The following is a 25,340-nucleotide window of genomic DNA, read 5'->3' as shown; positions in this document are numbered from 1 at the left end:
CTTTGGCGCCGTGAGGAAATCTAAGAAAGACGCTGAGTCAAGTTGGCTCCTCACATGTCCCTCATCACAAAGCCAGAGGGAAAAGTCCTTAACAGGAAAAGACCTGACTGCTCTCACAGGAAGGGCAAAGGATTCAGAAGCTCGCGGAAGGGAACGTCACCACCGAGTTCTGCAGCGGCTGCCAGAGCGTCGGCCATCAGTTAGTACCTCCCCTTCCTTCTGGGAGTAGTAGCTAGGCAACCGTGGACGTCTAGGAGAGAGGAGGACTGGCGGCTGCGCTAGCGCCCCTGGCGGCGAACAACGAGCGCTGCAGTTACCTCTTACAGTTTTTACCCTCCCCTCTCTCCACCCCCTTTGCCCCCGCCCACCCCTCCGCCACTTCGGCTCCTCCCTCCTCTTCTCTCTCTTGCTCTCCTTCCTCCTCCGCCTCCTCAGCTCTAGGGCTAGAATATCTATGGGTCGAAACGTGATGCGATGAATCCGAGAAAGACCGAAACTGGGACGCGGAGTGCGGCGGAAGCGGCGGGACTCCTGGGCATGGGGGCTTCACCACAATAGAGACAGCGCCCCCACTCTCCCCCGCCAGCCCCTCTGGAGCGAAGCCCCCAAACCCCCTCAGGAAAAGGATGGCGGCGGCACCTACCCAGATCGAAGCCGGTGGGTGGCTGTGTCCGGGGGTTAAGAGGATGGGGGCTTAGCGTGGCGGCTGTCAGTTTCTTTTGAAAAAGCTTCTATTTCTCTTTGCCTCCCTCTCAACCTCTTCCCACCCCCCCCTCCTCTTCCTCAGAGCTGTATTACCTGATCGCTAGATTCTTGCAATCCGGACCCTGCAACAAATCCGCTCAGGTGAGAAGGGGAAGGAGATCTGGGAGTCTTGGGGACTGGTCCCAATGGGGAAATCGAGGCAGCAGAGTGTGCGGGTTCGTTGTGGTTGAGGTAAAGGCCGGCCTTGAGTAGCTCTAGTCAGCGGCTGGGTTCGAATTGGGGAGGGAGGAATGGGTGATGGCCCGAGCTGCTCGTCATAATCCGTGTTTCCCTTTTGCTCAGGTGCTAGTGCAGGAACTCGAGGAGCATCAGGTACGTAGCCCCATCGAGAAGAGGTGGGTAGGGTTTGGGTGAGACTGGAGGAAGGGGAGGGCAAGTAAGGGGCGGAGGGCAAGGGCTGGGAGGGAGCCTTGGATCTGGGCACTCATAGCTGTTGCTACAGGGGTGAACCGGCTCCTTCCCTCAAAGGGGGCGGATATCTCTGGGGTCCTAACTCACCCCATTTTATGCCTGTGGGAGGTGGTTTTTCAGGATTTCCTCCTCCTTGGCCTCCCCCCCACTCCCCACACACACTCGTCTAGCTCTGAGACAACAGCTATCATGCCAGAGAAATAAAGACGCCAAGGGTCGAGGACCCGGACCCAAGCTGGGTCGGGTTGATGCGGAGCAGAGGCTTGGCCTTTATCGTTGCCCCCTCCACCCTTTCTTTTTGCCGGCCCCCAGCTTATTCCGCGCCGCTTAGACTGGGAGGGGAGAGAGCACCGAAGAAGCTTCGAGGATCTGGTGAGTAAAGTTTTCATTTCAACTCAACCCAACTCTTTCTTCACTCCCTTTCCACCACCTTGTACCCCCAACCTACCCCCGACCCCTCTACCGACGCGGCTCTAGAGCTCCGTGCTGAGCCGACGAACGTCCCTTCCCCCCTCTTGGCGAGTCGGAGAAAGGGTATCTTGCCCTCCCCTTGGCCTCGTTTGTTTCCACCCGAAAACTTTGAAGAATGTGAGTTGGTTATCAGAGATGCCGTATTGTGGTTTATAAATATGTTACAAACATCAGGAAAGGCCCATTGTAGGGGGAAAAAGGAGAGAAACCCGGGGGTTATCTTGGGGCACGTACCAGGACTGACGCTGGCCAATGACAGCGTTGGTAACAGCCGAGAGTTCCGGATTAGTGGAAGAAAACTGGTTTCTGGTTGGTCCTGGCTTAAAATACGGGAACTGAGGCCAGGCTTAGCCTTTTTTGGGGGGGGGGGGGGAAGCAGTCGGGCGGCAAGGCGAAGGGGCTTCCGAAGGGGAATTGACAGACCCCGGACTAGGGAAAAACGACACAATTAAAAATAATAGGGAGCATCGAGCTAATTACAAAATTTGCCAGGTTTAGATAATCGACTGAGGAATAATAGCATAATCATTGTGTATCTCAGATTTTAGAAAATAGCTTTAGTCATTATTTAATCGCGTTTGTGTAGTTAAAATTTCACTAGATAAGAACTATATATTATGCGTTTTTTTGAGGACTAATGAAACACGATTTGGGATTTTCAAGGAGACAACAATGGTTTTAAAATTTTAAAATAGAATGTACTTTAGTAAAGGACCAAAAGCTTTGGATTGACTGTTGTTTGTCTTATAGATATAATTCATAGTGTAAATGCATCTTCTGTTTGGCATTGACACACACAAAAAGGTGATCCTTTTTATTTGGGGGGGGGGGGGTTGTTACCTTATGTTATCCACTGGTGCAGTCAGTTGGAAGGAAATGGAAGGAGAAAAGTATGATGTTACTAAAATTTAAATTCAGCTACTTTTCCTTCCGATAAGATTCGAATGGAGGAAAATTAAAGAAAGTTGGAGGATGTGGTAGACTCTAAATATAAATAACATAATTTGAAGTTTGCTTTCAGCAAGACAATATTTAAATTACTTTGGTGTTCATTTGATTTTTCTTTTTATTAAATTACAAGAATGAAGCCATGCTAATTACCAAATCTAAATTTTTTAGTTTTGCAAAGCACAGAAAATGGTATAATACTTGAAATAAGGATAAACTCCATCATCTGTACTGTTATTAAATGGCAAAAATTCTCAGATGGATAAAAATTATTTCTGAAAAACTGTTTGTATTTCCAGTTTATTTAATTTGTAGTCACACCTTTTTTTTGGACTGAAGTCCTGCCAAAAAAGGGCAAAAACAACAATGTCTACCAATATGTTTTAACACTTCATGACTAATGTGGTTTTGAAAATAGTGCTTCATACTAAGGTGTATCGACAAATTTTTTGGTTAACATTTGTCTCTAAGTCTACCATTTTAAGCAAGTAGCATTTTTTAAAAGGAAAACGCTTTTTAAAAATTAACTTGATGTGGTAAAAAGTAAATGAGCATCAAAATTTTTAAAAATACAGTCTTCTAACCACACACACATATACACAGAAACACACACAGAGAAAAACAAAAAACTGAACAAAGCCCAGTTTACTAGACTTCTTTTCCTTATATTGTAAAGGCATATTTTCATGTATTTGCAATCAGTATCCACTTCATGCTTTATATTTTCTTAACACTTTTACATATACTTATTTATATTTGAATAGCTATTGTTATTTTAATGGCAAGGAAAGATTCAGTTTTATTTAAGTTGCTGTGATTAGAACTCAATTGCTAGTTGAGCATTTGGGTTACTTGCAGTTTTTCACTAATATCTTTGCATAGTTAAGTAGTCATTCTGCTTTTTCTCCCTTTTTTCCCCAGTTGTTGTCCTGGGCTATATTTCTGAAGTGGAGTTATCAGGTCAGGGGTCTCATCCATTTTATATATTATAAAATTGCTCTCCAGGAGAGTGTACTAATTTATAATCTAACCGTCTAGATACTTAGAATGGATTTTTAAAATCTTTTGGTGGATTTAATAGGTGAAAATAATCCTCTTTGTTTATTTAATTAGCTATTTTCTGTTAGTGAGGCTTTAACTTTAGCAAGTTATTTTTTAATTATTGTTAATCCATTTGTATATTCCTGTGTATACTTGACTTTCACCTTTATCTTTTTAATTTATTGTTTTTATAATTCCTTATACATTTTTAATTTTTATATACACAGAATTTCTCTATTAATATTATCCTTAGTTTAGATAGTGTTATCTTCTTTGTTTTTTGCTTAATTTTTATGTTGTACATATAGGCTTTTATTTTTCCACACCAGGATCCAATTTTTCTAGGGATAATACATTTTGATAATATGGTTTTATTTTTCGTCATATGTCTGTTCTCTACCTATAAATTTCTTTGTAAGGGGAGATGAAGCAGAGCTGAATGAGAATTTGAACAGAAGGAAAAGATGTGGCTGAGAACTGAGTGTGTAGTGTTAGATGGATTGCTAGATTCATCAGTTGTTGATAAAAATGATTTCAAATCTGAAGTGAGATTTTGAGTGGCTTCATTGTAGGAGAGATGGATGTTTTTCTTGGGGTATTTTTTAAAGTGCTGTTAGAACAATGGATTTAAACAGTGTGATCTTTGATTTAGCTACATATTTTTGATTGAAATTTAGGAAAAAGTGTTATTAATTAGTATATATAACCTTATATGTTAAATTATATTGCAGAATTTCAAACTTAAATGTACTGGGATATTAAAAGGAAAGAATACAAATGCATAATAAAGAGGCAAAGGAGTATAAACAAGGATATCAAAATAGTGAATTGAAATTGCATAGTCATGTATACTACATACTTGAAACAAAAATCCTGCCTTTCTATCCATATGAATATTTTTAATTGAATTGTAAAAAAACTATCCTGCTTAACTTGATTTATCCAGAAGAATACTAAGGTAATATGTTGGATTTCTTCAGCACGTATTACTACTGTTACTATTACATAGTCTAAAAATCCCTCTTTTTCTTTCTTAAATCTGATTTAGTGTTTTACTTATAATTTGAAACACCAGGAAAGGTGCTTTTTTTGTTAAACCTACTTGCAGCCAAATATCAACATGTTGGGATCTAAAGTGCCTTTTAAAAATGAGTCTTGGTGAAATGTTTGTCAGTATATGTTGAACTGTAACATTTTTGATTATGGCATTAGAAAATTCTAAATTAATTTTCAGAGTTTTGTAGTGATACAGGGAGAGATTTGGAGTCAGGGAGATTGTTTCTGAAGTTTGATCTGAGTATTTTTCTTTATTTCTGTTTGACTTATTTACAATATAATAGAATTAGATTTGCTTCTTACTTCTTAAGGTAAATAATTTAAGTAATTATAAATGTCCTTTCATTTGTGGTGACCCTGTTGAATTGTTCACTATTTTATTGCTTCCTCCTTGGAGCTTTACTGGGGATGATCATTGGGAATGACAGAGCAGTGAGGAGTGTGTGTGTGTGTGTGTAAATGAATAGTTTTTGTTAATATACAAATTTTACATATTGGAAATATGACTTGGAAACATTTTTAAAGACATACCTTAAGATTTTTGAATCATTTTGTGGGTACTTTTATCATAAGACTGAACCAGAGACATAATTATCTTTAGGTGTGGTGTATATTTTTACATTTATTCAGCATTTTTCATCCATAGAATTGAAAGCACCAATTAGTGCTTACATTTGGAGTGGCATAGATTGTATTGCCTTTGTTTTATATGGAAAAGACTTGAAGCAGTTTTATGCTATTTAAAAAAAAAGAAAACTTTATCAAGGTTTTAATCTTCACTCGTATCTTTAAAAGTAATACATCTATGGTGATATATGCCATTATAAGAATTTACACCTGCATTTAACATACTGAAGTTTAAAAATGTTTTCACATTATTTCAGTTGATCCTCACCAACTGCTTTTAAATACCATATTTGAATTCCAGACATACCTGTATTTTTTTCTCCTCTTACCCAGCTCTTGTTCTCTAGTTACTAGTAATAGCTTAAACTGTCTAGTAGAACTGTAGAATGATCTTTGAGTGCTAGTAGCATGGTTGTTGCATCTCTAAGTGTGGAAGCAATTTAAGCACGTGTGACTTATTAACTGTTATGTGAACACACAGCCATAGTTAGGAACAGAATGCATCATGGGAAACCAAAAGGCATGTGCTGCTTGACCCCCTTGTAGATATAATGCTAACTGATAGGTATGGCAGATAGCAATCAATGTCTGGAAACGTATTCTTTGCTACTGATTTGCTTGAGCCACATCAGTTTTAGCTATTCATCTGGATTGATCCTTGGCTTTTCCCCCCACACTTGGGCTCTAGGAATACATTTTCAGTGATTAAAACCCCTTTGGAGATTTCTCATCAGTCCTGGGAGAACTAGTATCTCAGTACAAATGAGATGGTATTAAGGAAATGAAGAGAGTGAGAATTTGGATTGGGTGAATGTTTCTTATAAAATTTTGTCCCGAAAGAACCTTTGTGACATTTGACTATTAAGTTTAGTTTGTGTGTTTTTGTTAAAGTTTTACTGATGTTGGTTATTGATTGATTAATAAATTTTTTGTAGGGATTAAAATAGTAATTTAAAGTCAATTTATGTAAATCCATGGCTAATTCATTTCAATGTATATCAAAAACTACTGTAATGATGTAAAGTAATTAGCCTCCAACTAATAAAAATAAAAATAAAAAAAAAATAAATAAAGTCAATTTAATGTTTATGTCGTATTTTAGAGATGCTTTTAACTTTTTCAAATAGAATTTTGTGGGTAGTAGAAAAGGCCATAATATTTAGTCATTACTTGCTGAGCCACCCTGGGCAAGTTACTTAACCTCTTAGAGAATCAATTTCTTCATTTATAAAACAAGAACCCCCACCTGTTTTGAAAGGTTGTTATGTGGACCAAATGAGTTAAATATGAAATAATGCAAATGAGTGCAAATAAGTTGGTTACTACAATTTACTATATTTTAAAAATAGTACAGAGAGTTTGAATGACCAGCATTAAAATCTGAAGAACTATGACCCCAGAATTTATGTTTTCTTAGCTAGCTAATTATCACTACCCAATTTTCCTAGTAATTTTTCTTTTTATAAGGTAAGGGGCATATATAATAGTAACATTAAAAAAAGCATTTAGAAAGTGTCAGAATTGAGCCCAAAATGAGTGTTTTTGAAGTGCATCTGTGTTAAACAAAGAATGATCATTATGTCAAAAGATATTTAGTGTTATTTACATTTTTATGAATTACAGAAAATAATTCAGTGTAATACTGGAACAGTATTCACTGATTTTTAAGAAGCGGGAGGTATCTTTTCCCATGTCTTGTTGCAGGGATCCTCAACCCTACTGATTGATTTCTTCTTATCCTAATCTTATTTTCTACACATGATTGATAATTTATTTCTTGTACTTTATATTACCTTGTTGAACGTGTTTTTCTTATGCCTTTTAGTACCTACCATGGCACTTTATAATTAGCTAATTCTTACTTGTTCAATTTTCTTAACTTTTTAAAACAGTGTTTCATGGTATATACTTTTTACATATGCTAATCTGCTAGCTAGTATGGAGTTCTTTTCATTGGACCTTTCTCTCCTGAGAAACTTCTAGAATGTGGTTGGGTCCCTAATTCTTGTCTCAATATCATCTGACCTCAAAGTTATAGTACTTTTAGTACTTTCTTGAGGCAGTATAACCCAGAGAATACTTGAGCCCTAGGTGGATTGTTCTGCCTGTTTCATTCCTGAGGATATCTTAAAACTAATAAAAAGAAAAAGATGCTATGAACTATGATTAATATTTTCAAAAGAAAGTGATAGGAAGTCTTAACACTGTAGCCCACCCTATTAACCAGTGGTTATTACTACAATGGGGAGGCCTGTTTTCTTTCCTTTGCTGCCCAGTTTTTCATTTCTCCTTCAAATTCATCAAACATTTAAACTAATTTTTTTAAATTATAAAGGTAATATTGGATTATTGTAGACATTTGTATTTTACTGGAATGTATCAAGCAGAAAATGAACTATTAATTTTTAATGTTCTCTTTCATTCTTCTTTTTTGTACAAATATGTGCATTTTTTTCCTTCAAAATCAGATGGTACTCTGGATAGTGTTTGATTTTTTTTTTTAACTTAATGTTATGGAGGTGCATCTTAAACTTTGGGGAGATATATGTACTAGACACTGTGCAAAGTGTTTTCTTTTTGCCTGGAATGCTTTCTCCTTGTCTCTCTTGTTACCTTTCACTTAGAATCTGGGTGTGAAATTAGACATGAACCCCTATCCCCAGGGTGAATGAGGTACTGTACTTTATGCCTTTAGCTCTGTACTAAACCTCTGGGCACTTGTAGATTTGATTTGTTTCTATCTATTAGTTTTCCCAACTCGGACTATGGATTCTCTTAGGGCAGCAATTTAATCTTTCATTATATCCCTATACTTTAAACGTCTGAATGAATGAATGCATAAGTGAATGGTTTTGTTTTTGTTTTACAAATAATATTAAGTAGCTATCATTACTCCCTATTTTACAGATGAGGGAGCTCAGAGTCAGAGAGGCTGAATAACTTTGCAGGTCACATAAGTAGGAGCCTGGGGATGCTGGAAAAATTGAAATCCAAGTCTTTTCCCTGTATCACACTCCCCAAAGGAGTAACAGCTAGTCAGTTTTAGAACCTGAGTAATTCAGGCTCTTAGACTTCAGAGTATCATGCTTATCTTAAAGCTTTGCTGTATTTTTCAAAATCTGTTCCATTTTCTGTCCCTAGATATCAGAAAGTCCTGTGATAAAGTATGTGCTTTTTCTCTTCCTCCTCCTCCACCAGAAAAAAGAACATTTTAAATCTCAGATAAAATGTTGCATTTTACTTCTTCAGCACATGTTCTCAGTTTCATTCTTCATTTTTCCTGTGTAGTCATGATTTTAGTTAGAAAACAAAATACACAATTCTGTTTTCTTCGTCTTTTAGTTACTTGTGTGATCCTATTATTTCAAAACGCCGAAGTAAAAATACTATCATGGCCATCTGAAAATTAGTATTTCAAATATAGCTCTTGGTGCAGGCCTGGCCCCCTGAGATTAGGGACCCTTTGTGTTTTATTCAGTGCCCAGCTGGATTTCTTTTAACTAATTATGACTAGTAGGATCTCTCTGGTCTTCTCAGTTGTCATAATGATTTTGAAATGTGGTAATTTCAGTTGTTAGATTTGCTCTTTAGGTCAGCCAGTCTTCCTGTTAAGAAGGTTTATTTATAATCTAGGCTTCATTTAATTTCTTTCAGTTTATTCAGATTTATAGTTTTAATTTTTTGTAGTCTTTGTATTAATTGCCTTCATTTTTCAGCTGCCTTAATGGGGCAGTAATAGAAATAACAGTGGGCAGAGAGACCCAGATTGCTATCCATTCATTGTGACCATTTGACATCACTTCTCTGAATCTGTTTTTCCTACTCAGATATGGTATTAAGTTAATTATATATAAGGATCCTTCCAGTTCAAAAGTTTTATAATTTAACTCCTTGTAGTTTTTTTTACAAAATAATACAGAAGTTTGTATTATACTCTTGAACTGTGTTTTTAGAGAATGGTTTTCTTCTTCCAGTCTGAAAGCACTTGTTCTGTTACTTGTTGGTCATTATATTCCAGAAAGAGAAATTTGGTTAAATAGTTGAAATTAGAATGCTTTGAGTTTTAATCAAAAAATAGCTTTTAATAAGGCATTAATTTCATAGAATATTTTAATACACACTTTTGATATTATATTTTATTATATATTTCATTATATTCACATGTAATTCTAATATAGAATTTTTTAAAAAACTTAGAAATGTAATTACTGAGTGTAGGTAAGAGTTCTTATGTTTAAAAAGATCACCTTTAAGAAATTCCAGCTTTAATCAAAGAACATGGGTTGAAGTAAACGTTTATACCACTTCTAAGTCCTGAAGTTTGATTTAGAAGAAACTGTTATTTGCAAGAACTGTGCTGATAAAGTCTGGAAGCCTGCTAATGCTATTTAAAGGAGAAGAGCATGTTCAAACTCAAAAGTATTGTTACTGCCATTGTGTTGATAGAATTTCTCTATGTTCCTCTAATACTGTTTTATAATCAAATTTTTATTGATTTTAGAGTAATGAATTTTTGAATGGGACTGCCTAGAAGTTGAGTAATTTTTCTGTTGTATAGGGTGAAAAGCAAACTTGTGAACTTTACTTAATAGTTTATAATGCAGATTTTCAAGGGCGAGAATTTGAGAGTAGATGAGCCTTGTTTTAGTTGCTTAATTAATGATTCTGTGTTTTAAGATAATTACCGAGGAAATGGTAAAAAGTTTATATAATTGTTGGTGCAGATGGTAAAGAATCCACCTGCCAATGCAGGAGACACACACAAGAGGCATAGGTTCAATCCCTGGGTTGGGAAGATCCCCTGGAGGAGGAAATGGCAACCCATTCCAGTATTCTTGCCTGGAAAATTCCATGGACCTCGCAAGCTACAGTCGACAGGGTCACAAAGAGTTAGACAGAAATGAGCATACACGTGCACACCCGCGTGTGCATGTACACACACACACACACACACACACACACCTGAAAATCGAACATCATTTTTTTAAAAATTTGTTTTCATTATTCATTTGGATGTACACACATATCTGTCTTAGTTGCGGCAGGCAGGATCTTTGATCTTTGTTGCTGCATGCGGGATCTTTAGTTGCAGCATTCAAACTCTTAGTTGTGGCATGTGAGAACTAGTTCTCTGACCAATGGTCAAACCTGGAGTCTTAGCTACTGGACCATTAGGGAAGTCCCTAAACATCATTGTTTTTATAAAATGAAGTGGCCAGGGGGCCTAAGATTTCAGTTTAAGACACAATTGTTGGAATATTCAACTTTAAGTAGTAAGGGTTTTTGAAGTAAGATTATATTTATTTATTTTTTGTCCTTTTCTTACTGCTTGATTCTTAATAAATTTTATATAATCATAAAAAAGACATAAATCTGACAGGTTTCTATAAGAGGGTAATTCTAAAAATTCATATCAGAGAACTCCTATTTTCTGGGTATATATTACTGTATATTTCAAGTTCTAGGGTAGTTAGCTTTTTTAACTTGAGATGGTAATGGAATGAGGAAAAGAAAATTGATAGAATAGAAAATACCACTGAAGACATCAACTACCATCATGTGTAAAGCCTTCTTATAACATTTACTTGGTGGAAAATGTTAACAGAAGCCCAGTTTATACAAGACAGTTTTTGGGGGAAAAAGGCACAAACTATTATAGATGTTAATATGCTGTATTTTAAGGTTTTTTTCTTTGTGATGTATATATTTTTGCGAGTATTAATTATATTTGTGTGTAGGCCTATTTAGGAATGCCCTCTTGTGGAGGTGATGAATTACAAACTAGGATTCTAGGATATCAGTGTCTCTGAAAAGTGAAAGTCGCTCAGTTGTGTCCGACTCTTTGTGACCCCATGGACTATACAGTCCATGGAATTCTCCAGGCCAGAATACTGCAGTGGGTAGCCTTTCTCTTCTCCAGGGGATCTTCCCAACCCAGGGATCAAACCCAGGTCTTCCGCATTGCAATAGATTCTTTAAGGGAAGCCCATCAGTGTCTCTAGGTAACAAAAAAAAAAAAAAAAAAAAGGCTTTTAAATTGAATCATCACCTGCTTTGACTTTAATATTACTTGTATTATTTTAGTTCTATGTAGTTAATTGCTTAGAAGCAAACTAGAGTTGTATGAAGTAACTGAAAGAATTTGCTTGATCCTTTGTCCAATCCAGATGCAAATGAAAAGTAATCAGATTGAGTTGCCATTCTTCCTGACCGTCATGACAGTTGCGCAGGCCCCAGTGATTTGGGTAGATCAAAATTGGTTTGTGGGGGCTTCTCTGATGGTCCAGTGGTTAATAATTCCACGGCAGGAGGCATGGGTTCTATCCCAGGTCTGGAACTAAGATCCCACATGTCATGTCCTGTGGCAAAAAAAAAAAAAAAAAGGTTTTCGAGGGGGCTTGTAAAAGATAATTGGCAATAAATAATTTTAAAAAGTCATAGTAGATCACTTATCCCCAGATCCTACGTACAGGTTGGATTGTAGTTCTTCAACCTGTGTTTCCTAAGAAAACAATCTGATAGGAGAAACATTTTTCCTCTGTGAATTCTTCTGATTTTGCTTATAGGTAGACTTTGTTTTTTATTTATTCATTGATTCAGTGAACCAATATTTATCAAGAATACACATAATCTCTTCTGCTGGTGATCATTAAGGATGATTTACAAAATTATCTTTTGTACTATATTGTTCTTGATTTGGTGGTAATATATTGATGTGTGTTCTATGTGATGGCAGGTATATATACACACACACACATATGTGTTTCTCTCTATAGCACTTATAAAAATTGGTATTGTAACTTTATAACTAGATAGATTTTAGGACCTTTTGTCAAGATGAGAATGTAGGCGTTCTTTTTTATTTAAGGATTTTCAATATTCTAGTTTACCCTGTTTACTGTTTTAATAATTAGGTATTTGTGAAACACATCCGTAACTTTAACACTAGCTTAGATAAAAAATGGAAACCACTTTTGTTGTTTTATTGTCTCATTCCTGTCGGCATTTGTTAACCATCTTCAAAAATTTTGTTTTACAAATGAGTTGTTGCATTGAATTTTGAGTACATAGCTTAGTTGTTTAGAACTTGGTATATAAAATTATCATTAATTTTATACTCTTTTGAAAACCAGTTAGCTTTTTTAGGGAAAGAGTGCTGCTTTAATTAAGCAAATATGTACTGTTAATCCTAAAGGGGCTTAAATGGGAGTTTTATGGAAGTAATACCTTTGTTTGCATTCTTATCATTTATATAGAATCTAGATTCTCTGATTCTTGATCAGTCACTGCTGATCAAGTACTAGTAGAGTTTAGCCATCATCTTTGTACTTCTTTGCTGTTTTGAAACACTTATTTGTATAAGATTAACAGCTAAGCAAATGATTTAATCAAAACATGTAAAAGTAAGTTAAACTGCCTTGTCATTTACATGTTAATATTTGTTTAAATGGTGCTTAATTCTTTGTAGCTGTTTCCTAAATCTGGTTGAAGTATTAAATATTGAAAATGTTGTTTTCCTTGTTGTGTACTTTAAAATTGTACTTTGTTCCATGTTGGAGCAGTTTGGTAATGTTTTTAAACCAAATTTGTTTTCCTGTATTTCATTTATGCTTTTTAGGTGGCAGCCAATGCACACATTCCTCCAGACTACCTCCTTAAAATCTGTGAGCGGATTGGTCCCTTACTAGATAAGGAGATCCCTCAGAGTGTTCCTGGGGTACAGACGTTACTCGGTGTTGGTCGGCAGTCTCTGTTAAGGGATGCCAAAGGTAAGATTTTTACAGTTTTTAGAGAAAGGAATATTTTTATGTGAATGAAATGTTCCCAGGCTTTTCTAAATACTAATTTTCTTCTAGTGTTTCTTATCTTGTCAATCTTGTTTTTATTTTCCCAGTATACAAGTAAATTTCTAGATGCCTAAATGGTGCTCTTTTCTGTAAAACAGTGAATACTGTAGAGGTAAATACTGTAGAGGAAAGGATATAAAATCTCTTTGTAACCCTCAAAAGATCACTGCTCTGATTAGTACAGTATAAATGTGTAAAATATTCTTTCATTACATTTTTGATGTTCTTAATCTTAGAGTCTTGATATTCTAATCACAAGGGGTATTTCATAACAGGTAAATTAGAATTATGATTTGTCAAGATGTTTATATTTAAAGATATTTAAACAAAGGTATCAATCCATCATTTTTCAGTAACAGTTACGCTACTCCACTGTTTTCATTCTTTTACAAATTTTCCCCAAAGTTGTTTTTTAATTTATTAATTGATTTATGGCTGCACTGGGTCTTTGTTGCTGTGTGCAGGCTTTCTCTAGTTGCGGTGAACAGGGGCTCCTCTCTAGTTCTGGTGCTTGGGTTTCTTATTACAGTGGCTTCTCTTGTTGCGGAGCGCAGGCTCTAGGCTCTAGGACTTCAGTAGCTGTGGCACGCGAGCTCAGTAGTTGTGGTACACAGGCTTAGTTGCCCTATGGCTTGTGGAATCTTCCTGGACGCAGGGAATCTGCGTCCCCAGCATTGGCAGATAGATTCGTAACCACTGGACTACCAGGGAAGTCCTCCCCAAAGTTTTACATGGAACCCCAGTATGTAAATTATATAGATAGAATTTTCTGAACATAAAAATGTGTAATTAGGTGTTAAGGATACCTTAGTGAATTAAATACTTAAGGTCTATCTAGAAACCAATTTCTTTCTGTTTTGCTTTTTTAGCATAATGTTTTTAAAAATCCTAATTCACAAAGATAGATAAATGGTTGCATAAATGATACCAGTTTTTTATTATCTCTTTTATAGTTTAAGGAAATTCTTCGATTCAGTTAGCTTGACATCTTTCAGGAGATTGGTAGAATACTTTTGTTTCAAAGTTGAATTATTAGGAATATTTCATATTTGCTTGAATTTTGACATAAACATTAAAGACAAAAAACACAACTATTTTTACTCAGTTTTCATCTGATACATAGTGTTGTTACCTGTTACAGTACTGGCAGTCACTCCATAACATGAGCATACACAAAGTATAAATTTCTGAATTTTACCTGGCATACTTGTGCTATATTCATTTCCTTGCTTATACAGTTTTATATGAGTAGACATGTGTAAGCCTAAAGATCCAGAAGGGGACCAATATAAACTTAAAACCTTATTAATCCATGACATATTTACATAAGATTCAAATATATGTATAATAAGAGCTTTGATTCTAGGTCAGCACAGAAAGTAAAATATCCTGATGATAATATGAAGGCATTGGTGTTTACCTGTCATAATATAGATTATAGCATGTTTAAACATATGTTATTTTTTATTGTGGTTTTAATAGTTATAAATGTATTTCAACAAATGAAATTTAAAATACACATTTGCCTCTGAGGTACAGTTTAAAAAATATTCTTTGCCTTGACTAACTTTTGAATCTTTTTGTATAGACTGTAAGAGTACACTATGGAATGGCTCTGCTTTTGCAGCTCTACATAGAGGCAGACCTCCAGAACTACCTGTAAATTATGTGAAACCTCCAAATGTGGGTGAGTAATGTCCATGTGAGTTATAAACACATTCTTGATTTGTTCCTTCCTGAACTCATTATAAAGCCAAAAATAGGTATCAGAATTAAAACTGAAATGTAAATGAACTGCTTACATTTTGAGGTGTTTCATGGTTGGTCCAGAATTTTTTTAAGGCATTTTTCTTAAAGCAAATATAATCATAGGTTTGTAAAAGGTGACTTTTTTTAAATTTATTTCTTTCTTCCCCTCCCCTCTCTCCCTCCTCCTCCCTCCCCTGCTTCCCTCCTTTTCCTCTCCTCTTCCATCCTCTTCCCTTCTTTTTTCCCTCCTCTCCCCTCTCCCTCCCTTCCCTCTTAAGACCCCTCCTTTTTCTCTCCTCTCTCCTTCCCCTCCCTATCCCCCTTCCTCCTCTCCCCTCTCTGCCTCCCCCATCCTCCCTGCCCCCTTCCACTTCTCTCCTCTCCTTGCCTGTCTTTTTCTTTCTTCTTAGCAGAAGCATTTCCTTTTTTATATACTTCAGGTGTTTTTTAGCCATATGGAAGTGTATTTACATATTTCTGTGCCAAGCTCAAAGATTTTACAGGGAACTATGTAAAGACAGATTTTAGAAGGAAACAGAAGTATATTTTTCTTATATTTGCTTGCCAAACTTATAATGATGTAATAAGTTTTATCTTTATTAAAAGGAAGAAATATCACCCTTCCCATATGTAGTTTACTGAAATTCTTATGTCCTTTTCATATTATCCTGGGTCATCTCTGGTCAGAACATTGTAAAGAAATGCTTGTATGGTTCCTGAGAAGATCTAGCTAACAAAACCATTTATACTAAATTTAATTCTTGCAAAGACTGTATAGAACCAAGCAGCAGATAGATGAGTAACTGCCACTCTGTTTTCCTATTTTCTCACTCTTCTGAACAATTAAATTATTTTATTTAGTGCCCAGTGCCTAGAGAATATTCCTTAAATTTGAATTGAAAAACAAGAATACATAATTAGCTTATAGAACTTATTTACCCAAAGAGGTTAAATAAATTTAGACTAGAAATAATTTTTAAAATATTTAGATGAAGTCATTGATAAAAGATTCATAAGCATTATTAAGATAATTTTGGATTCTTTGATCTATATTGCCAACAGTACTCTTTGATAGCCTGGATTTTATCAGAAAAAGTAGACTACTAGGTTGAGTCTAATTTGACATGGTGTTTTTAACACTTTTTTTCATTTTCCGGAGTAGTTTGTTCACCATCCAGAATTTTCTGGTGTTCACTTTTCCCTTAAGCTTTATTGATAATTAATTGATTGAATTAGATTGAGATAGCTTTTATTATTCATGTATTTATTTATGTTCAGAAGATATAATAGTTTTAGCCACACTATCAATATTGTTCATATGCTTTATGCTTCCTTCAGTGGTCACATGTGAAGTGTTGAAGAGCAGTCTTTAGAGTATTAGGTTTTCAGTATTTCTTTATTCTTTTCTTTTAAAAAATTCTAATACTGTGCATATGCATTTGAACTTTTGTTGGTTTTTTACAGTAATTGCATTGTAATTGAATTGTTATTCATCATGTTAATTGCTTGGAAATTTTACTGTCCCTGTCATTGATGCTTTCACATTCTTAAATCCGCCAAGTTATTTGAGGAGGAGCTATTAGAATAGAGATAGTTCAAATATGATATGTTTTCATGTAGTATGTACTAGTCAAGATACTTAAGTTCAACATATTTAGAATTCAGAACCTGATAAAAACTCAAGAGAGTTGACTAGGAATAGGAGATCTTTTAAAATTTGTCCTTTGAAATAGTTTTCTCATGGTGGAGTATAGTTTTCCATAGCTACTTTTAAATCAGTTAGTTTTATAGTTCCCCTATGTAAATAAAGCTTAATCACGAAAGTAAGTCTTAAAGGTTTTATAAAAGAATCTTAGCACTAGAAAGAACTTTTATTAATATTATTTCTTATCTTGGTCAAGTAAATGTGAAAAACACTGAGTTTAAAAAAAATATGGGAAAAAATGACTACATGTAGGACTGGTCATATACTAAAACGCATTGTGAATCATCTCTTTGGGAAAACATTATCTAAGTAATTTGACAGTGGAAATCCCTTTCCCTGTAACATTCTGAAAGTTTCCTGGTAACAAATTTGGGAAACTGGGTTGTAAACCCCTATTTACAGAAGAAAAATCCATAGCCCAGAGAAGTATGTGGCTGGCATACATTACACTGCTTGTCTTTCAGTTTATTTCTGAACCATTTCATGGGGCATTCCCTGACAGTCCAGTGGTCAGGACTTTGTGCTGTCACTGCCAAGGTCCTGGTTCAATCCCAGCCCCAAAAAACAAACCAAAACCAAACAGATGTTACCAATACTTTGTAACAGATCTATACTTACAGCGCTCAGAAGATTGAGAATTAGCTGCATTACTTTTTTTTTTTTAAGTCAAGTATATTACGGTGTATGTATGATTCACATAAAAAAGTTCTCCCCTTTTTTTCTTTTGGTCCCTGCCATGAGGCTTGTGGGATCTTAGTTCCACAACCAGGGATTGAACCTGGCTGGCCGTGAAAGCTGAGTCCTAACCACTGGACCACCAGGGAATTCCCAAGTTCTGCCCTTTTAAGTGTGCAGTTCAATGAGGTTTGACAAGTGTATACATTTCTATAACCACCAGTAGCACAATACAAATATGGAACATTTGTATCACCCCTTAAATGTCTTTCATGCCTCCTTAGAGTCAGTCCCCTATTCCTCAATCCCTAGAAACCACTAATCTCTATCACTGTACTTTTGCCTTATTTAGAATATCATCTTAATGCAATTATACAGTATGTAGCCTTTTGTGCTTGTTTGATTTTGCTTAGACCGAATTCTTCTGATTCATGCATATCATTTGACCAAGTTGTATTCTGTTGTATGGATATACTACAGTCTGTTTGTTCATTCATCAGTTGATGGACATTTGAGTTCCATATTTTGGCTGTTATAAATAAAGGCCTATAAATGTACATGTTGTTGCATGAACATCTATTTTCATTTCTCTGGGTAAATAGCTAGGTAGTGGATTATTGGATCATATGGTAAGTGCAGGTTTAACTTTAAGACACTGTCAAATTATTTCAAAAGTAGCTATCTCATTTTGTATTCTACTAGCAAGGTATAATTTTAGAATTAGAGTATCAATTTCTATTTAAAAAAGTGATATAGATTTTGTTTGGGGTTACTTTGCAGCTATAGATTAATATTTGGAAAATTAATATCTTAGCAACATTGAGCCTTCAATTCCAGGAACATAGTATAATTCTCCATTTATTTAGATCTTTTAAAATATTTCACAGCAATGTTTTATGAAATTTTTCCCTAAGAATTTCCTGGGTTTCTGATGATATTTTAAATTATTTATATTAAAAGTTCAGTTTTCAGTAAATAGAAAAAATATATATCTATATATATATCACTAAATCCACAATTCCACTAACTACATCAAATAGCCTCTAGTTTTTTGAGATTCTTTGGGGTTCTCTACCTGAATGATCATGTTGTCTGCAAATTAAAATAGGTTTACTTTATCCTTTCTAATCTTGTTTGCCTTATGGTGTTGTTGTTTTTTTTTTTTTTTTGCATTGAACTGCTAGTACCTCAAGTACACTGGTGAATTGAAGTGATGAAACTGGATGTCCTTGCCTTGTTGCCATTCTTATAGGGAAAGCGGGCAATCTCACCATTACGTATGATTATAGATGCTCTTTATCAGGTTGAGAATGTTTCCTTCTAGTCCTACTTTCTTTAGAATTTTTATTGTAAGTAGATATGTCCCACATTTACAATTTTATTCAGTAATGTTAGAATTTTACTAGTCATTTCTTGGCACTCATTTTAACTGATATTTTATGTAGAATAGTGCTATCTAATAGAACTTTCAGTGATAATGGAGATGTACTATCTTGTGATATCTAAAACAGTAGCCACTAGTCACATGTGGCTATTGTATCTGAGGTCTAAGTTTTTGTTTTTAATTTTAGTTATTTTTTTTGGCGAGCTTTTCTCTAGTTGGAATGTGCAGGCCTCTCATTGCAGTGGCTTCTCTTGTTGCAGAGCACTGGCTCTAGAGCACAAGCTCAGTAGTTATAGCACATGGGCTTAGTTGCTCCACAGCATGTGGGATCTTCCTGGACCAGGTATAGAACCAGTGTCCCCTGCATTAGAAGGAGAATTTTTTTTTACCACTGTGCCACCAGGGAAGCCCCTAAGTTTTTAATTTTAGGAAATTTTAAGTAATTTGACATTCTGTAAGCACATATAACTAATGGACAGTGCATATCTAGACCTATGTGGGAATCAGTAAGCAGCCCTCTGGATAGGTGCATAATTTGTTAATAATCTGTTGACTAATATTCACTCTACATACTTAACCTGGAGTGTTTCCAATTTTTATACTCAGAAGCTGACTTTAACTTTTCCTATTATGAGTTTAGTAATTCACTTTAAAAATCACATTGTGCCACTTTTTTTTCCACTCAGAGTTTTACAGTTGTCTTTGGCCAAATCCAAGAAATTTTTACCTTATCTGGACTCTACTATATTGGATTGTGTATTCAGATGTTTCCATCTTCTGTGCACTTAATCAGCAATATTATTTAGTAATTTAATGAAATGGAGTGGGGGAACATGGAATGAAATTTGGGAGTTACTTCCCACATACTCTTCAGGCTAACAACTGTAGTACTTTAAATGTATGTGACTTAAGTGTACCAGGAGTAAATTTCCAAATTACTTTAGGGCAGGGACAGTGCCTATATTTACATTATTATAGGTCTAAGCTCCAGTCATTCTACCTCATTAGCTGTATGCTTGACTAATCAAGTTGATTTTGCTTTGTGTCAAATCAGAGGAAGAAACTTGAACTGAGTTAAAAATAGTATTTTTTCATATTAAGTCTCTGTCTTAATCTTTTTTAACCTTTTTTTAAAAATTGAAGTATAGTTAATATATAATGTTGTGTTTCAGGTATATAGCAAAGTGATTCAGTTATATGTATATTTATCTACTTCTCAGATTCTTTTCCATTATAGGTTAAGATACTGAATATAGTTCCCCACTATATAGCACTACTGTATAGTGCTATACAGTAGGTCCTTATTTAATCTATTTTATAAATAGTAGTGTATATAGGTTAATCCCAATCTCCTAATTTTTTTCCTTCCTGTCCACTGTCCTTTTAGGTATTCATAAGTTTCCTATGTCTGTGAGTCCTTTTTTCTTCAAAACGGTATTAATACCTAATGCCACTCAAAGAAATCTTGGGGCATATGTAATTAATATTTGTAGTATTGTTTGAGATCTTGCACTCTAGTCACTATGTATTTTTACTTCTTTATCCCTTTAAAAATTAGTAGTTGTCTTGGAAACTGTGTAGTGGTCACACTAAAATTTGAAAATATAATTTCACACCAACACAAATCTGCTATGAGCTAGTTTTTCAGTACAGAAATAATTTAAAAAATCTGTTTCATGTCTGTTCAAAATGGGTATTTGGAAGAACTAGTATTATAGTTGTTACCCATCATGGTAAAGATTTCGGAAATTGTCCTAGTTATCACATTCTGAACAGTTTTCATAAAATTATAGAAATGGCAGCAAGATAGCTTGTTCATTTTAGCTTGTGGCTTAATGTAATACCCAAGGAACAAATGTACATTCTTGTATTTCTAAACTGAGTGAAGAGTATGATGCAGTAACACTCTAAACCTTTTTTTGTTTTACCCCTTTTATCTTTAGTACAGTTGACATATAGCAGTGTCCTATAATTTGCATAGTAGGCCTGTAATTTATACCTTACACAGCTCAGGAGACTTATATTAACTCTATAGACAAATTAATATTTGTTTTCATAAGCTTCCATTTAGCATTGATTGACTCTTGATGTATTGGCCTTCATTGTAGGGTTTTATGTCGCACTTAAAGCCAGAATTCACTTGGAGGTGGGAAATCTGCCTCTTGTTAATATGTAAATATAAATTGAAAGAAAGGAGTCTAATTTATGCCTTATTTGGCTGAGGTGACAGGGTTTCTGCCAGGAATATTTGTCATCCTTCTGCTCTGATTTTATGTAGTTTTCATCTCTTACCCATGGATCACTCTTTGGCTAGGCCTTGCTGTTTGTTGCTTGCTTTCCTCCACTTCACCTTCCTCCTTTTTGTGCTTGATAATTGTGCATGAAGCAAGTTGCTTCTAAAGTTATTACCTTTTTATTTAATATCTGGAGAGGAGCAAGTGATTCTTGTCACACCTGCAAGTGATTAGAAGTGGAATATAAACTCAGTCTTTTCGTACATTCTACATTGTGAGTCCTCACTAAATATTAAATGAATGGAAGTGCTATAATTGCTGTTACATGGAAATGGAAGCATCCCTTTTAAAGGCATTTTTATGGTTTTTTACAGCTTGTGTGAGTTTCTAGCCCCTCGTATCCATTTCTGGAATCACCATTGTACTATTAGGGCAAATAATTTTATTTGATTTATTTGAAGGAAAATAGATTTTATTGTCTTAGTATGATCATGTAAAGTATAATGAAAAAAGAGTTTTAGGAGAAGGAAATGGCAACCCACTCCAGTATTCTTGCCTGGAAAAGTCCATGGACAGAGGAGCCTGGCAGGCTGCAGTCCATGGGGTTACATGACTGAGCATGTGTGCACGAGGGTGGAGGGAGATGGGGTGGTAGCGATAAAGTGGTAGAACTAAAGAAAAAAGGGAAAAGAGTTTTGTTTAATTCTGTTATCAACACTTTTTTCTTTTCCTTATCATTTGTTCTCATTTCTTTAGCTTTTTCTTTCAACATACATCAAAGTATTCTAAAAGGATCTTTTAGTACTTGTTATATACATTTTACTCAGTACCTTATAGAAATAGAATTTTTTATTTATAGTTCACAAAAGGAAGCTGTAAACAGTTCTAGATTTGTTTAGTTGGAGGAAAAGGCAGTCTAAAATGTTTGTGTATAATAACCAAATCAAATGAAATGGTTTAGAAGAATATAGTAAAATGAAGATTTAGAATATTTATTCTCAAATTATATTAAGTGAACTTTGCAGAAAGGCTGAATGGAATTAGAAATACTGTTTCTTTGCCATATCTTAGTATTATCTAGCAATAAGACATTCAATGACCATGAATACCAATAGCTTTAGGATTTACTAGTTTTATTTAAATTGTACTGTGGATGGGTGTTAAGAGGGTGGGAATGGCATCAGCCTTAAAGATTGTAAAGCTGTTGTTACTCTATGTGATTAAGGTTTCAGAGACCTAATTTGATTCGTAGTAGCATCAAATCCATGAAAGAAATAGTTCTGTTTTGCTTCTACTACAGTTTTCCAGTTTTATTAAAATTCATTTTTCTTTTTTTTTCTGGCTTCTTTTGAGGCTTTAGGTTAATTTGCTTCACAGGTGGCTCTAGTGGTAAAGAACCCACCAGCCAATGCAGGAGACCTAAGAGGCATGGATTCAATCTTTGGGTTGGGAACATACTCTAGAGGAGGTCATGCCAACCCACTTCAGTGTTCTTGCCTGGAGAATTCCATGGATGGAGGAGCCTGACAGGCTACAGTCCATGGGGTTGCAAAAGAGTTGGACTCTACTGAAGTGATTTAGTAGGCACCCATGCATGCAGAGCTATTTTGGGAAATCCCAAACCAAGCTTCACACAGAAACACTACTAGTCACTTTAAATCTTGAGTTGACACTGAATTTCATGAGTCAGTTTCCAATGTTCTTTTTTTATGTATACATTTTTAAATTATTTCTTTTTTATTGCATTGGGTCTCTGTTGCTGTGTGTGGGCTTTTCTCTAGTTGCAAGGAGTGGGGGCTACTCTTCATTGTAGTGCACGGACTTTTCATTGCAGTGGCTTCTCTTGTGAAGGACAGGCTCTAAGTGCATGGCCTTCAGTAGTTGCAGCTCTCAGGTCCCTAGAGTATGCAGGCTTCAGTAGCCGTGGCACTTGGGTGGTTCATGGGCTCTAGAGTTTTGTGGGCTTAGTAGTTTTGGCACAGAGGCTTAGTTGTTCCATGGCATGTGGGATCTTCCTTCCTGGTCCTGAGATCAAACCCATGTCACCTGCACTGGCAGGTGGATTCTTATCCATTGTACAACCAGGGAAGTCTGATGTTTTTGACAGAGTATTTTCTTGGTTTGTTATAGGCCTCTCTGTTTATAGGAGCTGATTGATATGTTTAACAATATTTTAACCAATCAGAAAGTGGTATATATGCTATCATTCTATTTTCTAATTAAAATTAAAATACCTAACTATAAATGTTAATCATGTGACTTTTTTGTGAAAGAGAAAAGACTAATCCACGAATATTTTAGCACTCTCTAAATAAGGCTTGTTTTCTGAAAAAATGTATTTGAATATGTTGTTGATGGGTGTGGTATAAGAACCCTGATCTGTGAACAATAATCTTTTCTGCCTTGTGTGTATACAGCCTTAAGTCTTTTATTTGGTTAGCAGTTATTGGCTGAGCCTGGTACTGTTTTGATTGTCTTAAGCTTTTGCTGAAAGCAGGCTTCTCCCTGTTTCATCCTCTACCCTACCCCCACATTCCTGAGGTTTGTCTTTGAGGTAGATGTATAGCTACTATTTCCTAGAAGGTCACAACTTTGCTTTACTGTTATGGAGTTGTTTTCAGTTCAGTTTAATTCAGTTCAGTTGCTCAGTCGTGTCTGACTCTTTGCGACGCCATGAATCGCAGCACTCCAGGCCTCCCTGTCCATCACCAGCTCCCGGAGTTTACTCAAACTCATGCCCATCGAGTCGGTGATGCCATCCAGCCATCTCATCCTCTGTCGTCCCCTTCTCCTCCGGCTCCCAATCCCTCCCAGCATCAGGGTCTTTTCCAATAAGTCAACTCTTAATGAGGTGACCAAAGTATTGGAATTTCAGCATCAGTCCTTCCATTGAACACCCAGGACCAATCTCCTTTAGGATGGACTGGTTGAATCTCCTTGCAGTCCAAGGGACTCTAAAGAGTCTTCTCCAACACCACAGTTCAAAAGCATCAATTCTTCGGTGCTCAGCTTTCTTCATAGTCCAACTCTCACACCCATACGTGACCACTGGCCAAACCACAGCCTTGACTAGACGGACCTTTGTTGGCAAAGTGATGTCTCTGCTTTTTAATATGCTATCTAGGTTTGTCATAACTTTCCTTCCAAGGAGTAAGCATCTTTTAATTCAATGGCTGCAATCACCATCTGCAGTGATTTCATCTGCAGAAGCCCAAAAATATAAAGTCAGCCACTGTTTCCCCATCTATTTCCCATGAAGTGATGGGACCAGATGCCATGACCTTAGTTTTCTGAATGTTGAGCTTTAAGCCAATTTTTTCACTCTCCTCTTTCACTTTCATCAAGAGGCTTTTTAGTTCCTCTTCAGTTTCTGCCATGAGGGTGGTGTCATCTGCATATCTGAGGTTATTGATATTTCTCCTGGCAATCTTGATTTCAGGTTGTGCTTCATCCAGCCAAGCATTTCTCATGATGTACTCTGCATATAAGTTATAAGGAGTTGTTTTAGTGGATTTTAAAACATTTCTTCTTGATGCTATAGGTATCATATTAGAGTCTGCTATCTCGAGCTTGATGCCAAGTTGAAGATACGGTGTTTTTTCTAGCAAATATAGTAGTTACCCGGCTTCCCAGCTGGCCCTAGTGGTAAAGGACCTGCCTGCCAGTGCAGGAGATATATGAGATGCGGGTTTGATTCCTGGGTCGGGAAGATCCCTGGAGGAGAACATGGCACCTCACTCCAGTGTTCTTGCCTGGAGAAGCCCATGGACAGAGGAGCCTGGCAGGCTACAGTCCATAGGGTCGCACAGAGTAGTTACCTGGTTTTGGTTAAGCATTATTATCTCTTAGCACCATTGATATTTCCTGTGATATGAGGAGTAGAATTCAGTGTGTTGTTCATCTTTATTGGAAGTGGAAGTTTCTTGTGCTTAGTGATTTTCAGGTTTAGTTTCATGAATTTTTTGTTTTGGAGTGGAGAGGGCTTTTCTCAGTACTAAACTGCTGAATGTGTAGGGTAATTCAAAATAACTTACCTCATTAAGGTCTCATCAGACAGAGACCACCAGGAACAAGCCTGTAGTCTGACAAAATCAAATGTATTGACTCAGTGAAGGAGTGTATTCCTGAGGGACCATTGAAGGCCTTTGGACAAGAGGGAGGAAGGAAGTGTCTTTTGTGAATTTTGGCTTACCACTGAATAATTCTGAGGTCAATCTGAAGGAAGCCAGGATTAGTTCTGGATTGGTGGCTGCTTCTGAGGCAAATTGAGAGAAGTGGGGATTAACTAGGGGTTGGGTACTGTCATGAATCAGGGCAGTATAGGAGTTGGGTATATTGTTCCAGTAAGAAATGAAAATACCAAAGTGAGGATGAGGGCATCATTGGTAAGAAAGCAGTACTCACCCAAAGAAGGGGTCGTTATGATA

General features: G+C 36.0%; 1 protein-coding gene across 5 annotated transcripts in view; it reads left to right on the top strand.

Annotated features, from left to right (window-relative positions):
- Window positions 1–398: 398 nt before the first annotated feature.
- Window positions 399–25,340, top strand: part of BRWD3 (bromodomain and WD repeat domain containing 3) — a 131,466-nt gene continuing 106,524 nt past the window's right edge. For 2 of the 5 annotated variants that reach the window (XM_070461938.1, XM_070461937.1), the window contains exons 1-6: window positions 399–657; window positions 788–846; window positions 1,048–1,077; window positions 1,489–1,548; window positions 12,938–13,088; window positions 14,755–14,853. In XM_070461938.1, coding sequence (XP_070318039.1) covers window positions 627–657; window positions 788–846; window positions 1,048–1,077; window positions 1,489–1,548; window positions 12,938–13,088; window positions 14,755–14,853 — 430 coding nt within the window. In that variant the 5' untranslated portion in view covers window positions 399–626. Of the gene's footprint in view, window positions 658–787; window positions 847–1,047; window positions 1,078–1,488; window positions 1,549–12,937; window positions 13,089–14,754; window positions 14,854–25,340 lie in introns of those variants that run through there. The other 3 variants (XM_070461939.1, XM_020880247.2, XM_070461935.1) reach the window with 3 other exon arrangements.

The sequence above is a fragment of the Odocoileus virginianus genome, chromosome X (assembly GCF_023699985.2).
Source record: "Odocoileus virginianus isolate 20LAN1187 ecotype Illinois chromosome X, Ovbor_1.2, whole genome shotgun sequence".
NCBI lineage: Eukaryota > Metazoa > Chordata > Mammalia > Artiodactyla > Cervidae > Odocoileus > Odocoileus virginianus.
This window is presented reverse-complemented; position numbering and strand designations above follow the sequence as displayed.